The sequence below is a fragment of the Crinia signifera genome, chromosome 12 (genome assembly GCF_055691185.1).
Source record: "Crinia signifera chromosome 12, ASM5569118v1, whole genome shotgun sequence".
Classification (NCBI taxonomy): domain Eukaryota; kingdom Metazoa; phylum Chordata; class Amphibia; order Anura; family Myobatrachidae; genus Crinia; species Crinia signifera.
The window spans coordinates 45,006,756-45,020,753 of record NC_139228.1 but is presented as its reverse complement, the minus strand read 5'-3'; the positions used below and the strand labels follow the sequence as shown (position 1 = coordinate 45,020,753).

The window sequence follows — 13,998 nt, the reverse complement described above, 5'->3', positions numbered from 1 at the left end:
CAACAGAAACTATCCAAATGACCCTGACCAAAAATTTACATACCCCAGTTCTTAATACTGTGTATTGCCCCCTTCAACATCAATGACAGCTTGAAGTCTTTTGTGGTAGTTGTGGATGAGGCTCTTTATTTTCTCAGATGGTAAAGCTGCCCATTCTTCCAGTTCCTGTAAATTCTTGGGCTACCTTGTATAAACTGCATGTTTGAGATCTCCCCAGAGTGGCTCAATGATACTGAGGCCAGGAGACTGAGATGGCCACTACAGACCTTCACTTTTTTCTGCTGTAGCCAATGACAGGTCGACTTGTCCTTGTGTTTTGAATCATTGTCATGTTGGATGGTTCAAGTACGTCCCATACGCTTCTGGGCTGATGAGTGCAAATTTTCCTACGGTATTTTCTGATAACATTCTGCATTCATCTAGCCATCAATTTTACCCAAGTTTCCAGTGCCGTTGTAGCACACACATTCCCAAAAAGATCCACCTCTGTGTTTCACAGTAGGAATGGTGTACCTTTTATCATAGGCCTTGTTGACTCTTCTCCAAATGTTACGTTTATGGCTGTGGCCAAAAAGATATGTTTTGATCTCATCACTCCAAATGACTTTGTTCTAGAAATTTTGAGGCTTGTCTCTGTGCTGTTTGGAGTATTGTAAGCTGGATGATTTGTGGCATTTGCGTAGTAATGGTTTTTTTCTGGTGACTCGAACATGCAGCCCATTTTTCTTCAAATCGCTTCTCGGCCTTTTGGCTGAGATCAAGTGTAGTATCTGTTCTTATCAGTTGGGTTTGGACCTCCCCCGTGGCAGAGAATAGAAAAAAGCTGGACCAAACCTCCTTGCTACTGAGCTGAGGCGTAGTGTACCTCATGTTCTGGGCAGGTGTAAGGTCTGGCTGAGTATCTACGCCCTGCTGTGGGGGGGAACATACTCTCCTACTGGTCGGGAGGGGAGAAGCATCGGGCCTAGTAGATGGTGCTCTTGTTCGGGGGTCTATAGCCTCTGAGGGAGAATCACTCGAAAAGCCCGGTCTAGTATCCACTCCCAGGAAGACGGGAAAAGCTGGGATCGAGTAAATTGCTCACTGGTCCGGGGGGGGGGGGGGTACATTCGACCCCGGCCAGAGAGACAGCGAAAAGCCCAGCCCAGTACTCAACCCTGGGAGAGGTGAAACGTCGGGACTGAGTAGGTGTTTTCTTCTCCTTCAGTTGGTTTATTCGGCCGCTGCGGGGGAGACTCATCGAAAGTATGAGTATCCATTCCCATGCCGGGGGGCCGGAAAGGGCCTGCTGGTGAGGCGGAGAAACACTTGGTCGGACGCTGACTGGCTGGCTGCCTGGAGTCCAGAGCTTCACTGTGCCCGCGGGGAAACTCGGGGGTGCCGAACATGCACGGGTGATCCCAAGTCACCTGCACTAGTATGACACTAGCACTGCGCACTTCCCTTTAGGTTAGCGCTTCACGTCCTTACCTCGTCCTTTTGGATGGGGTAGGAAAATTTTTCACACCCCCACCCCGGCCTTCTGGCTGGGGTCTCTTTAATTATTTATTTTGTTTCCCTCTCACGTTTGTCACTTTTCACGTTCTTTGTGTTTTGTAGTTTGTCACTTTTTTTGGGTAGTGTGGTCGACCCTTATGGGCCTTCCATTTCCCCAATGTGCTGAAGCTCTCGCCTTTTGGGGAGAGCTTCGGTCCCCCCCGAGGACGACCCCGAGCCGCAAGGTGGAGGGAAGTCTACTGAGGGTCTCTCCAAACCTTCGGGTGCGGAGGACAGTCCTAACCCTTCCGGGGGTTGAAGAATGAGGGTCTCTCTAAGCTTCGGCGAAGAGGACCCACCGTTCCCTATTTTCCCCTGAAATTTTTGTTGGTCTACCTGACCGTGATTGGGTTTCCACAGACTCCCTAATTTTCCACTTCTTAATTAGAGTTTGAATGCTGCTGATTGGCATTCTCAATTGTTTGGATATCTTTTTATATCCTTTTCTTGTTTTATGCAGTTCAATTACCTTTTCCCGCAAATCTTTTGACAATTCTTTTGCTTTCCCCATGACAGAATCCAGACACATCAGTGCAGCACTGGATGAAAGATGCAAGGGTCTTTCAGGAGACCAGAAACTTACTGACCTTTTATACACACACACACTGATTACAAGCAAACATCACAGGTGATGATGGTTACCTTTAGTAGCCATTCAAACACATTTGTATCAAATTGTGTGCATATTATCAGGCCAAAATCTCCAGGGTATGTAAACTTTTGATCATAATCATTTGGGTAGTTTCTGTTTTCATTATGATTTAAAAATAGTAAAAACACTTGTTTGAAACAATGGCTTCACACAACCACTAACCACGAGTGAAAGAAAAGCTTTTGAGTTATCATTCATATTCTCTAACAAATGGCCAGAAAAATCACAAATTCTGCTAGGGTATGTAATCTTATGAGCACAACTGTATAAATATAATACCTATATACATGTTTATAAAAGGCTAACTATAATTCACCTCTATAAGGTGAAGAACCACCACTGACCACTAGAGGCCTCTTGATGCACCAAATAATTCCTTTATGTGCTAAAAGATGTCATATTAGAAAGTGAAAGTAATTTTTGCAGGGACACTGATCTGTTTGAAACTTGCTGGATACGGAGATAGAGGAGTTTGTGGGCTAAAAACTTTCACAGCTCAAAGTGAAAGTACATTGCAGAAGCCATCGTTTGACTGGCATTTAAATAGTTATTAATAATTAGCATACGCGCAATAATTTAATTCTCCACACTTGGGGCCATATTCAATGAGAAAAATTTGCCGTGTTTTATGGCGAGTTTGTGCTATTTTCGCGTTGGAAGGAGCATTTTGCTCTCCAAAAGTGAACCACCCTATTCAATGTGATATTTTCGCCGTCTTTCTAAGTGATTTTCGCCGTGTCTCTCCGTGTAGCAATTCTCCATCTTTTCATGGAGAACTGGAATGTGAACTTTTAAACTTAAGTTTTTTTTTTTTTAAATTTTGGTGTCAAAATTTTTTTTCTGTGAAGGGGCATGTTATTTTTATTCATGTGTGCACATGAATATATATTTAATTAAAAAAAAATATATATTTTTTTTTACACAGAGCAGCCAGCAGGGGGCCGGAGCTCTCGAGCCGCTCATTAGATATTCATATATTCACTGCACCCGATCATTACATATGCACGATCGGGTGCAGTGAATACTGGGTCCCCCGCTGGCTATAGGGGGGGCAGCTTGTGCTGCCTGGGTCCCGGGGAGCCCTCCTCCCCTCCACATATGTTCTGGGGCAGCCAGGGAGACTTTAATCTCCCTGGCTGCCACCATCCCCCGGCTCCCTGCCAGCTCCCTGCCGCGGACGCTCGTCCGCTGCAGGGGTTCAGACTCGCCGCGAGTGGTGGCGAGTCTTAACCACATTGAATAGTGGGAGCAGGAGTGGCAGCGAGCCCTCCGGAACAGGGCGAGTGCATGGCGAGAGAAAAAAATCTCTCGCCATGCACGGTGAATTTTTCTCATTGAATATGGCCCTTGAACTCCTTAGTGACCGAAATTACTTTAGTCATATAACTAAGTGCATGCTAATGTCTGTAATGATTCTTGGTTCAGTGCCTAATGGTGCATTAAAATAATTTTTATGTACCAACAGGTTCAGAAGTGTGAAATTTCCCTCTTCTAAGTAGGTGTCATTGTATCGCAGCAAAACCCTAATTGTTCCTCTTTTTTTCGACCCCGATCTAACGTAATACACATGACATCACATATGATTGCAGAGCCGCTTTATCCAAGCTTATTCCAGCTCCCCAGCACACTTACTCAGCTGCAGGGGAAAGTTTTTAGCACTGGACCACTGAGAAACAAACTTTCTTAAAGTTGCCATTTTTTTTATTCTTGATTGGGTATGTGGGGATAGGTATAATGGGATACATTAGGTCGACATGACTTAAGGTCGACATGTGTTAGGTCGTCAGGGTCATTAGGTCAACATGGGTAAGGTCGACAAGGTCATTAGTTCGACATGGGTTTTTTTACTGTTTTTTGAGCCAACATGTGCCGTCAGGCGGTATTTTGTGCCCTACCATCCATTAGGATGTGGTGGGAGGATAAAATAGTGTGCCGAGTCTAGTGGCACCGTGCCCATAGCATGGCGAGCGCAGCGAACCATTCGAGGGGACGCAGTGCTACGCTTTAGTATTTTAAATTACTGTGTTGACATGACCGAAAGTCATATCTACCTTCCTGCATGTCGACCCAATGCTTGTCGACCATAATGCTGGAGACCTAATGATCCATACCCAGTGTAATAGTAGTCTGCACACAGGCCATTCATACAGTACGTCAGCCAGCAGCCATGGAAAGTAAGGAGAGGAGAGTTGCTATGCCTACATCTTTTTATTTTATATACCATCTCCCCTCCAGTTTTCATAAAATAAGCCTTTATTTCCCCTGAAGCGTAGCTGTTTCCAGGGAGAAAAGAGATACTTGCTGTTAGTGAGTTATATAATGATGTGCTTTTACCCAGAATCGGGCCAGTACTTAGACAGAACTCTGGTTTTAGATACTTCTCGTGATTATAAGCAGACTGTGCATGCTCCAATGACATCAGTTGCCACCACTTCTCTATGAAGGCCCATTTATCATTGAATATTTGCAACTTATTGCCCGACACCCACTTGAACACACATTTTTTGAGGGTAACCGCAAATATTTAGGGACTGCAATAGATATCACCAATATCTGCTGCGATCCTCCCACAACCCCTGTAACAGGCATACACAAACTCTGTCCTCAAGACCAAGTGCAGCATTTAGTGCTATCCAGACTTTAGCACAAATGTGTAATACCCCCTTTACACCTAAAAGCCGCATCGCAAGCAGGTTTTTGGACCGGGTACAACCCGGCTTTTGACCACTTTTGCACGCTCTCCCCAACCCGGCATGATGCCAGGTGGTTGACGTCGCCAGAGACGGGCTGAGCCAGCGCTGAGAAATGACAGCATCTCTCAACGTTCCTGTGCAAAAAACAGGTTATTAGGGCTGGTGTAAAAAGGGTATGAATCAAAATGGCTGAAGTACTAATTAATTCACCTGTGCTGAAGCATGGATCTCTCTAAAACCTGCACTGTAATACCCCTTTTCATCTAGCGACCTGGGTCAGACCCAATAATTTGGACCCGGATCGATACCGGGTTGGACCTAGACACATTTCCACTACAGTGTTACCTGGTAAATTGCTCGATCATACCTGTTTACACTTAACCTGGGTAAAACCTGTTTTTGGCATTGCCACGGGTGAGGTCACAAAACAGGGCCACCATTAACTAAAACCTTTCCTGATTGAAGAAGAGACCACAAATATTTATGTGAAAAAGATTGTGCTTTTATTTTAGTCCCAAATATTCAATATGAAATGGTTTCAAAAGTGTATTCACGCAAGACCTGTAAAACTTTAGTGAAACCTGTTTTTTTGCAGTATACAGTACCTGAGTCATTGGTGTCCCTACATAAAAATGCCCCAGAAGCGCCAAACAGCTCTGTTTTTCAATTATACAAGGCTGGGAGCGATTCCACTACCTCTGAACCCAGGTGCAAACCGGGTCCAAATAGAGGTTGTGTGTAGATCCACACAAATCCCACTTACTATCTTTCAAGTGTTGTTCACAAGAATTCTGTATTCCCATTTATGTATTGAGGATGATGCTACCCGTCTCGAGTTGTATGTCCAACAATCGAAAAAGAAAGAGACTTTGGGGTGGTTATTCTAGTTCACTCTTTCTGACAAAATCCTTCTTAGATGGACAAAACCATGTGCAGTGCAGGTGGGGCAGATGTTACTTGTGCAGAGAGAATTCGATTTGGGTGGGGTTTTACTGCAAAGTGAGATCTATATTGCAGTGTAAAAATAAAGCAGTCATTATTTACCCTGCACAGAAACAAAATAACTCACCCAAATCTAATTTTCTCTGCACATTTTACATCTGCCCCCCTGTAGTGTACATGGTTTTGTCCATCTAAAAAGGATTTTGTCAGAAAGAGTGAACTCGAATAAGGCCCTTTGTGGGTGCACACTAACGGTTATTTAAAGGTTCCACTAAATATAATGTTTGCGATAAAAATTTACTTATTATGTCCCGTAGGAAAATATTAGAAATGTGATACCCACCCACAAATTGTGTGGGAGGTGTCACAATCAAACAATTAAAATATAGAATAATGACAGGCAAGTGAATAAAGAATAGAAAAATGTGTTTAAAAACTGTTAAATAACCGTGGAACCGTGATAGGAGAGACTGTGAGCGTTTAATTAGCTATGTATTGCTATAGTGGCGTATAACGACCGTGGTTGGCATATAAATAAAATTGTGTCTGCTTGAAGTGTAGTGAGTGATCTTGTAGTAATTTGTACAATCTGCAACAATTAATGCAATCTGCAACAGTCTTTAATGTTCTCTTGGAACTGTATCAAATTACTGAACACAGCCTCTGATAAACTACATGGCATGTGAATGGCTTTAAGGGATGTATTCAAAAGATCCTATTGTTTAATACTAATAAGCTGATCTGTGTCCGCTGGACCGCTCTGCCGCAAAAGGTCCCTATTGAATGTGACCGAGTGAATGCTATTATCCCTTGATACGTAATGATCTTTTAATGTCACTTGTGAAACATCTGCCGCATATAATACACCAATGTATTGAAAAACTAGTGAATATATCAATATATATATATATATATATATATATATATATATATATATATATATATATATATATATATATATATATATATATGGAAAGAAATGTAAAAAGATACTGGCAACCAATTATTGTGAATTTAAAAAATATGAGAAATATATAAATATATAAAAAGTATTTATTAGGATGACAATATAAGGTAGGACAGTAAAAGATAAAACAACTATGCATACATGAGCGTAACAGTTTGTATAAAAGGACAATGGGGTAGGTATTATATAGAAAAAATAGGGTGATAAAAAATGGGGAATTTAGATAAAAACGACACTTGAATCTATAAGATGGAGGAACTAGAGATAAAAAGGTTCAAATGAAAAAAGATGTATATAGATATATATAAAAGTTAAATATATATAAAAGTTAAGATATAAGAATCCTTAACTTTGTGAGGTAGTAGGAGGTAGGTGTCCCAACGCGTTTCGTCGATCTGACTTCTTCAATATATATATATATATATGTCATGGATTATTGCTGTCCGGGTTGCCACTATTTCCTGCTATACTGCGGTAGCTATATTGTGGCAAACCGGGTCCAATCCTGATCATTACCTGGGTTGGATTGCCGGGGAATCCAAACCGGGTTATTTGACATGGGAGCATTTCCACTAGCAGAAAACCCGGGTAGACGCTCGTCCCCGCTGAGATTACCATTTTTTTTTCTGCTAGTGGAAAAGGGGTATCGGTGTGCCTTGAGGACCTTGGTTGTCCACATATTTCAAAGCGCTTTTCAGAGGGAGCTTACAAGCTATATTCCCTACCACTTGTACACACACATTCATCCAAGGCTTAATTTATTGGGAGCCAATTAACCTACCAGTATATTTTTGGGATTGTGGGATGAAACCGGAGCACTCAGAGCCTGTGAGTACAAGGAGAATATACAACCTTGCACAGTTAGGGCTATTGTGGGACTTGAGCCCATGACCTCATTTCTGTGAGGCAAGTAATCAAAAAAATGACACTGCCTGTGCTGCTGTAATTCACAGGCTCCAGAATGTTAATTGTGTTAGAGCCTATGGGCTATACTTCGCATTATTAGCATGCAGAGGTTCTTTCGATATCCCTACCATTCTTTGGCCACTGTACATTTGCAGGTCTAGATTTTTACACTCCGCTGTAACGTTTACATCTTACAATGAGATTCAGATCTGATCGCAGTACAAATTTGTTCTCAAAATGGGCAAAACCATGTGCACTGCAGGTGGGGCAGATGTAACGTGCATAGAGAGTTCAATTTGGGTGGGGTGTGTTGAAACTGAAATCTAAATTGCTTTGTAAAAATAATGCAGCCAGTATTTACCCTGCACAGAATAACAAAACTCACACAAATCTAACTCTCTCTATACATGTTACGTCTGCCCCACCTGCCGTGCACATGGATTTGCCCATTTTGAGAACAAATTTGTACTGCAATCAGATCTGAATAGGGGCCGCTGTGTGCTAACATTATACCCAGATTACATTGCCAATGTGATTATTTATATATGGGCCCCTGTCTGTAGAACATGCCTTTCTGGGTTTGAATGGGTTACCATCCGAAAGAACGCTAGAGGTCTGTTTAGTGAGAGTGCCATGACCATGTAGACAGAATTCTGTACTACTGTGAGGCAGGACCATGATGTCATGATGTTTGTTTCTAACTTGTCTCTGGTACCCAGGCATGAAGCTGTATGGATACAGTACTTGCAAAATGTGTTCTAAGCTTTCTGCTGGCAACCAAGGAGGCACAGCTGGGTTGAAACATGAAGGCAAATGTCATTGATGGCTTGGTAATTCTAGGAATATCGGACATAAGAGGAAATATTTGTTACACTAGTACGGGAATGTTGATTGCGAACCAGGCACATAGAGGCGTTGCATGGTGAGATGCATACAGTACAGGGTCAATAGAAACATTACTTTACTTTCTTCTCATGTTTATATTTTTTCTTAATTTTGGTTTAAATTAAAGTCTAGATAAACAGTCAATAGGACAGCCACTATTGGTTGACAGGCAATGGGTCGACACATTAGAAAGGTCGACACACACTAGGTCAACATGTATTTTTTTTTTCAATTAATTGTTTTGAGACTATTACACTTTTCACCCCGCAAAAATAACCAGGGTCCAACCTGGGTTGTTAAGGGAACGACCCAGGTCATAAAAGCGCCAAAAGGAAAAACCCAGGTCCAGCTACCCGCCATTCCGACTCTGGTTAAAAGAAGGTTCCCCTGATGATGCTCTACCTGCCCCGCCCCTGTGTGACATCAGTGACCCAGTTTATTGCTGGGTCGCTGAAATGAGCTTAACTTTGCAAATGCCGGCTCGCTCCCAGGAAGGACCTGTGTCCACATCCCCAGTGCGACCCTGCATTTGCGATGGGAAAGGGCATGGACCCCCAATTAGTGTAATTTGTCCCCTTTTATGGCTCTCTTCACTTGCCATGCTTCGGGCTCATTGCCTCACTGCAATCCGCACACTAGTATATTCTCCCTCTTTTACCAAGTCGGTAGATTGGAAAAAAATAAATAATGATCATTGACATTTTGCTGGTGTCGACCTATTGCATGTCAGCCTTTTTCGTGTGTCCTATTGCATGGGTCGACCTATTGCCTGTCAACCAATAGTGTTTGACCTAGACACGGTCAAACCATCGACCACATTCTCCTAATTTAAAGTCCGGAAATAAGATCTGGAGAGTAGGCCTCTTTCATTTGTGCTGTGCCAACGTAGAGCAGCAGATGATATATGCAGTTGGAAGTTTCACTATAATGCCTGACGTTCAGTGCTAAGGAGATTTCAGCCTCAGGAAATACACTTAACAGTCTCAATTTCCAGACATTGAGGGCTTCAAAAGGATGCTACCGGCGACCCCCACAGGGTTTGCAGCAATACAAAGAATTCAAAGAGGTTTTTTTTTATCTAACCTTTTAAGAAAGTGAATCTTTCAAGTTTATCGTCTGCCTGTCTGGGGGAATTGGTTTTTCTAGATGCAAAATTTCAGAAATGCTCTTTTGGTAAGGTTTGAGTTTTCAAGGTACATCCAGGCCATGGTACTTGCTGTTAGTGAAGTATATAATAATGTGCTTTTACCTTGAAAGGTGACCTTGTCTTTAATCATTATGAGTTAATGTCTCTTTTGATAATATTTCATTTAGTGTCTATTGAGGACTGTAATCGGACTTAAAGAGTAGCGAAGTTTACTTGTAACAAGCTTTCTGATGTCACTGCAGCCTGATCTGAACTTGATCCATTTCACACAGTAGGTTTAATATGAACCCATGGTCTGTTATTTATTTTGTGTTCACTGAATGGTGAACCCACTGTCAGCACTTGTCAAAACAGAGATGGACTTACAGTTCTGGATAAGTGGCCTGGATGTGGGAAGGCAACATAATATGAGCTGCACTGTAGTGATTCTGTGTGTATTGGAAACACATGGTATTCAGTCTTGAAATATTCTGGGTACCGTATATTCAATGACTTCTGCGGGATGTGACTGTGAGCAGTGCTGCCTGTGACACCCTGCACACACACTTTCCTCGTCACTGGGTTTTTGCAGCAACGTGGAAACAGTGAGTGCGGCTGCTAAAACCGTGCTCCTGCATTAGCCGAGAGCCTCGCTGTTTGGGGGATTCCTTTCTGTCATCTGACAGCGAGGGTTCCCTCAGAACATTGAATTGGGTGAGCGGCCAGCGCGGAGGTTAAACGGCGAGGGTTTTCGGCGATCTGTGCCGTTTAACCCCCTTCCGGACGCATTGAGTACGGCCCATTGTGTCGACATGGACTTTAGGTTGACAACAAATGTCAACATACAAAAATGATGAAGTAGTTAAATTGCAGGCATGTTCATAATGTTTATTATTTAACATATCGATACCAGAATGTTGACGTACAGGGATTGGGGCCTAATATTGCATGAATCGCTTATCAGAGAATTTGCAGATTGAGCAATTATGGAAAAAAAGAAGCCAGCGTTTGGGAGTGGAAACCTGATATTTTCTTGGTTTTGAGGCGGTATGTGACGTCAACACTGATAACATCCAGCCTGTCTCATTCGCAGTTTAGTGAAATTGCCAGTATGAGGCTGGACCCAGCATTATATAAAGAAATAAAAGGTCGTGCTAAAGGGGCAGCAGGTAGGAATTTGATAGGACTTTTCACAATGCATCTCAAGTGCAGCCATCAAAGTTTACAGACAACACTTTACAAGTGACCACTGGAGATGTTGTTAAAGGAATTAATCTATTTATTTTGATATTTGTGTTCTTTGGCTCTACTTCAAGTATGCCAATGTTTGCACAACTGAGCAGTTATAGTCAGCCTGTGCATAGGCTGTGATTGCACTGCACACATTCTAAGGTACCTTTACAGTGCCGACCACAGAAAGATTTTTAATTCAGGTTAGTTTATAGCAGGCATGTCCAACGTTGGCCCTCCAGATGTTGTGAAACTACACATCCCAGCATGCTTTGCCACAGTTTTGCTATTAGAGAATGCTAAAACTATTGCAAAGCATGCTGGGATGTGTAGTTTCATAACATCTGGAGGGCCAACGTTGGACATGCCTGGTTTATAGGATGGGACCATTTAGAGGAGGTAACACTGTTCCAATGGCCATAGTAGATATTTGTTGTCATTGTGATGGTGCTGAAACTTTGTATAGCTCCTCTGGCATCCATATTCTCTTCTGGTCGGCAGCTTCACTTGCGATGATTAACGCATTGTAACCTGACAAATCACTGCTGTATGGGTATGTGCATACAAACCTGAATTATGCCTAATGTTCTTTTTGCCTTTTTTTCAATCCAATTTGTGCTAGTCTATGTTGTCTGTGGGTATATTGCAGTTCTTTATAACACTTAGCATCTTTAGAAGTAATGTAATGTTAACTTATTGCTGCTATCTGTCAATCCGATATTTGCACAGATTTTAGTGTTTGTTGGAGGGCGGTTTACATGGTGTATTATGCAAAATCAATTAGTTATCCAATTGGTAATGGTAATTTTTCTGAATCACAGAAGGCAAATTTTGATCAATAAGCATTAATACCTTTAAAATAAATTGTGTCCTTTCTGAAATTCTTATTAATGTTTCTATTCTTGTACCAATTGTCCTATCAGGGAAAGCAACTGTCTACAGAACTGCTGTGAATTATGTACATGTGTCTGCTACACTCTCTCTTGACTGTCATATGTAATGAGATTTCTGTCTCCTATTTTAGATTGGGCGGGACTATATCTGCTTATAAGATTGTGCCAGATGAAATAGACGATATTAAGGTATTGTATGATTTTTGTGTCATAAATAACCATGTGTGACTTATTCTAAATTGTGAAGGACAACTACCTGTTAACTGTGGTGCAAACGTCCCATTGAGAGCTACAAACTAGCTCTCAATGTATAAGTATAAGATCCTAAGTCTGTGCACTGGTTTCCCACATAGGTGATAACTCATGAAAAATTATAACTTTTTAGCATTTAATCATGCTGGATATTAATCGGTCAGGGCCAGTGTTCTCATCGGAGATCACTGGCCCTGACATGTCATTCGGCAAACAGTGCTGTCACATCACTGTGTGCTGAGCAATCTTGTTGAGCGTTCTGAGCATTCTAAAGGTGCGTACACAAGTACAGATTTTCTGTCTGATCTATCTGGTGGTAACAAAAACCTGGAAATGTATGGGAGCAACTGACAATCCAAAAATTGGTCCCAAACACTTGAAAACAGACAGTGATTAGTCAGACAAATTGTTTAATCGTTCTGATCAAATAAATTTATTAAAGCATATATTATTTTTTTCTTTTTTCCTGCATTTTGGTGGACATTTTTGATTGTCATATGCTCCCATACATTTCCAGGTTTTTGTTCCCGCCAGATAGATCAGACAGAAAATCTGTACGTGTGTACGCACCTTTATATTGCTCAGAACACGCAGCACATCTCCCTGTGTGTATGCCCCTTTATTCTTAAATGCCACAGATTGAGTAGAGTTGTGGAATAAACATTAGATTGTTCAGGAATAAGCCTAATCTGCTCTGTATGCAGTTGTGGAATAAGCACTAGATCAGGGGTCTTCAACCTTTACGACAGTGTGGGCCACATAAAAAAATGTAAACAAAGCCAGAGGGCCACTAATCTCTACTGTGGTATTTAGCACAGCGTTTCGGACGCTCAGCTCCTTCGTCAGACTTCACACTTCTGACTAAGGACCTAAGCATCCGAAACGCGTAAAGTGTGTTGGATCCCCCACTGTGGACTTCTGCTGCTGCATCCCCGTTGTTGTCGAGGCGTCCTGAGCCGGCAATCGGACCCTTCCAACCTGTCACCGCGATACATCTCTGGTGGTGAGAAGAACTTTACGGGAAGTTAGCCCAGCTGTTGTTGCCTTGTGGGATTTGTTTTCATGCGTTTTATACCTCATATGTTTGTGAGTGTTTTTAATTGAATAAATTGTTCATTGTTCCCATCAGACGTATTGCACCAAATTTGTCTGAACTGTCTCCATTCACCACACATCTCTCTATGAGGGTGTTTGGAGGCAATTTGTATTGTTTCAGGTCTCTCCAGCATCTGAAGTCTCTGGATTTACACCTGATTAGGACACGTATTCATTTCATTTATTTTATGTGCACCGATTGTGAACAGGAGGGAGCGCTAGTGGTTCTGTAATATTGTTTGTTCACTTTGTATTCCCTGGTGGTGGCTGTCAAAAACACCGTCATTACAGTAACCCAGCTGCACACCTTTCATTTGCGCTCAGATCCAGTATTAAACTATTCCCAGGATTACTTAAATCAATATACAAATATACACTGTTTATCCGTAATGCCCATTACACATTGTGCCACACACTGTAATGCCCTTTACACATTATGCCACACACCATGATGTGCATTACACATTAAGCCACACACCATGATGCCTATTGCACCTTGCACTATAATGCCCCCAGTACTCCTGCTTATACATATGATGCCCCCCAGCAGTGCCTCTCATAAAATGCCCCCAGCAGTGCCTCTCATAAAATGCCTCCAGCAGTGCCTCTCATAAAATTCCACCAGTAGTGTCCCTCATAACATGCCACCAGTAGTGTCCCTCACAAAATTCCACCAGTAGTGTCCCTCACAAAATTCCACCAGTAGTGTCCCTCACAAAATGCCCCAGTATTGCCCCCCATAGTCAGCACCACATTGCACAGCCTGCCAGCCCTCCGATAGTCAGCACCACACAGCCAGGTAGCCCCCCCCCCTCATAGTC

The 13,998-nt window shown here is 42.3% G+C and overlaps 1 protein-coding gene and 1 pseudogene across 37 annotated transcripts in view; both read left to right on the top strand.

The window, feature by feature from the left end:
- The window catches only part of GPHN (gephyrin), a 435,418-nt gene that overhangs the window by 115,548 nt on the left and 305,872 nt on the right, over window positions 1-13,998 (top strand). For all 37 annotated transcript variants that reach the window (XM_083166733.1, XM_083166721.1, XM_083166724.1 and 34 more), the window contains exon 3: window positions 11,962-12,019. In XM_083166733.1, coding sequence (XP_083022859.1) covers window positions 11,962-12,019 — 58 coding nt within the window. The remainder of the gene's footprint in view (window positions 1-11,961; window positions 12,020-13,998) is intronic.
- LOC146050917 (U2 spliceosomal RNA) lies at window positions 732-839 on the top strand (annotated as a pseudogene).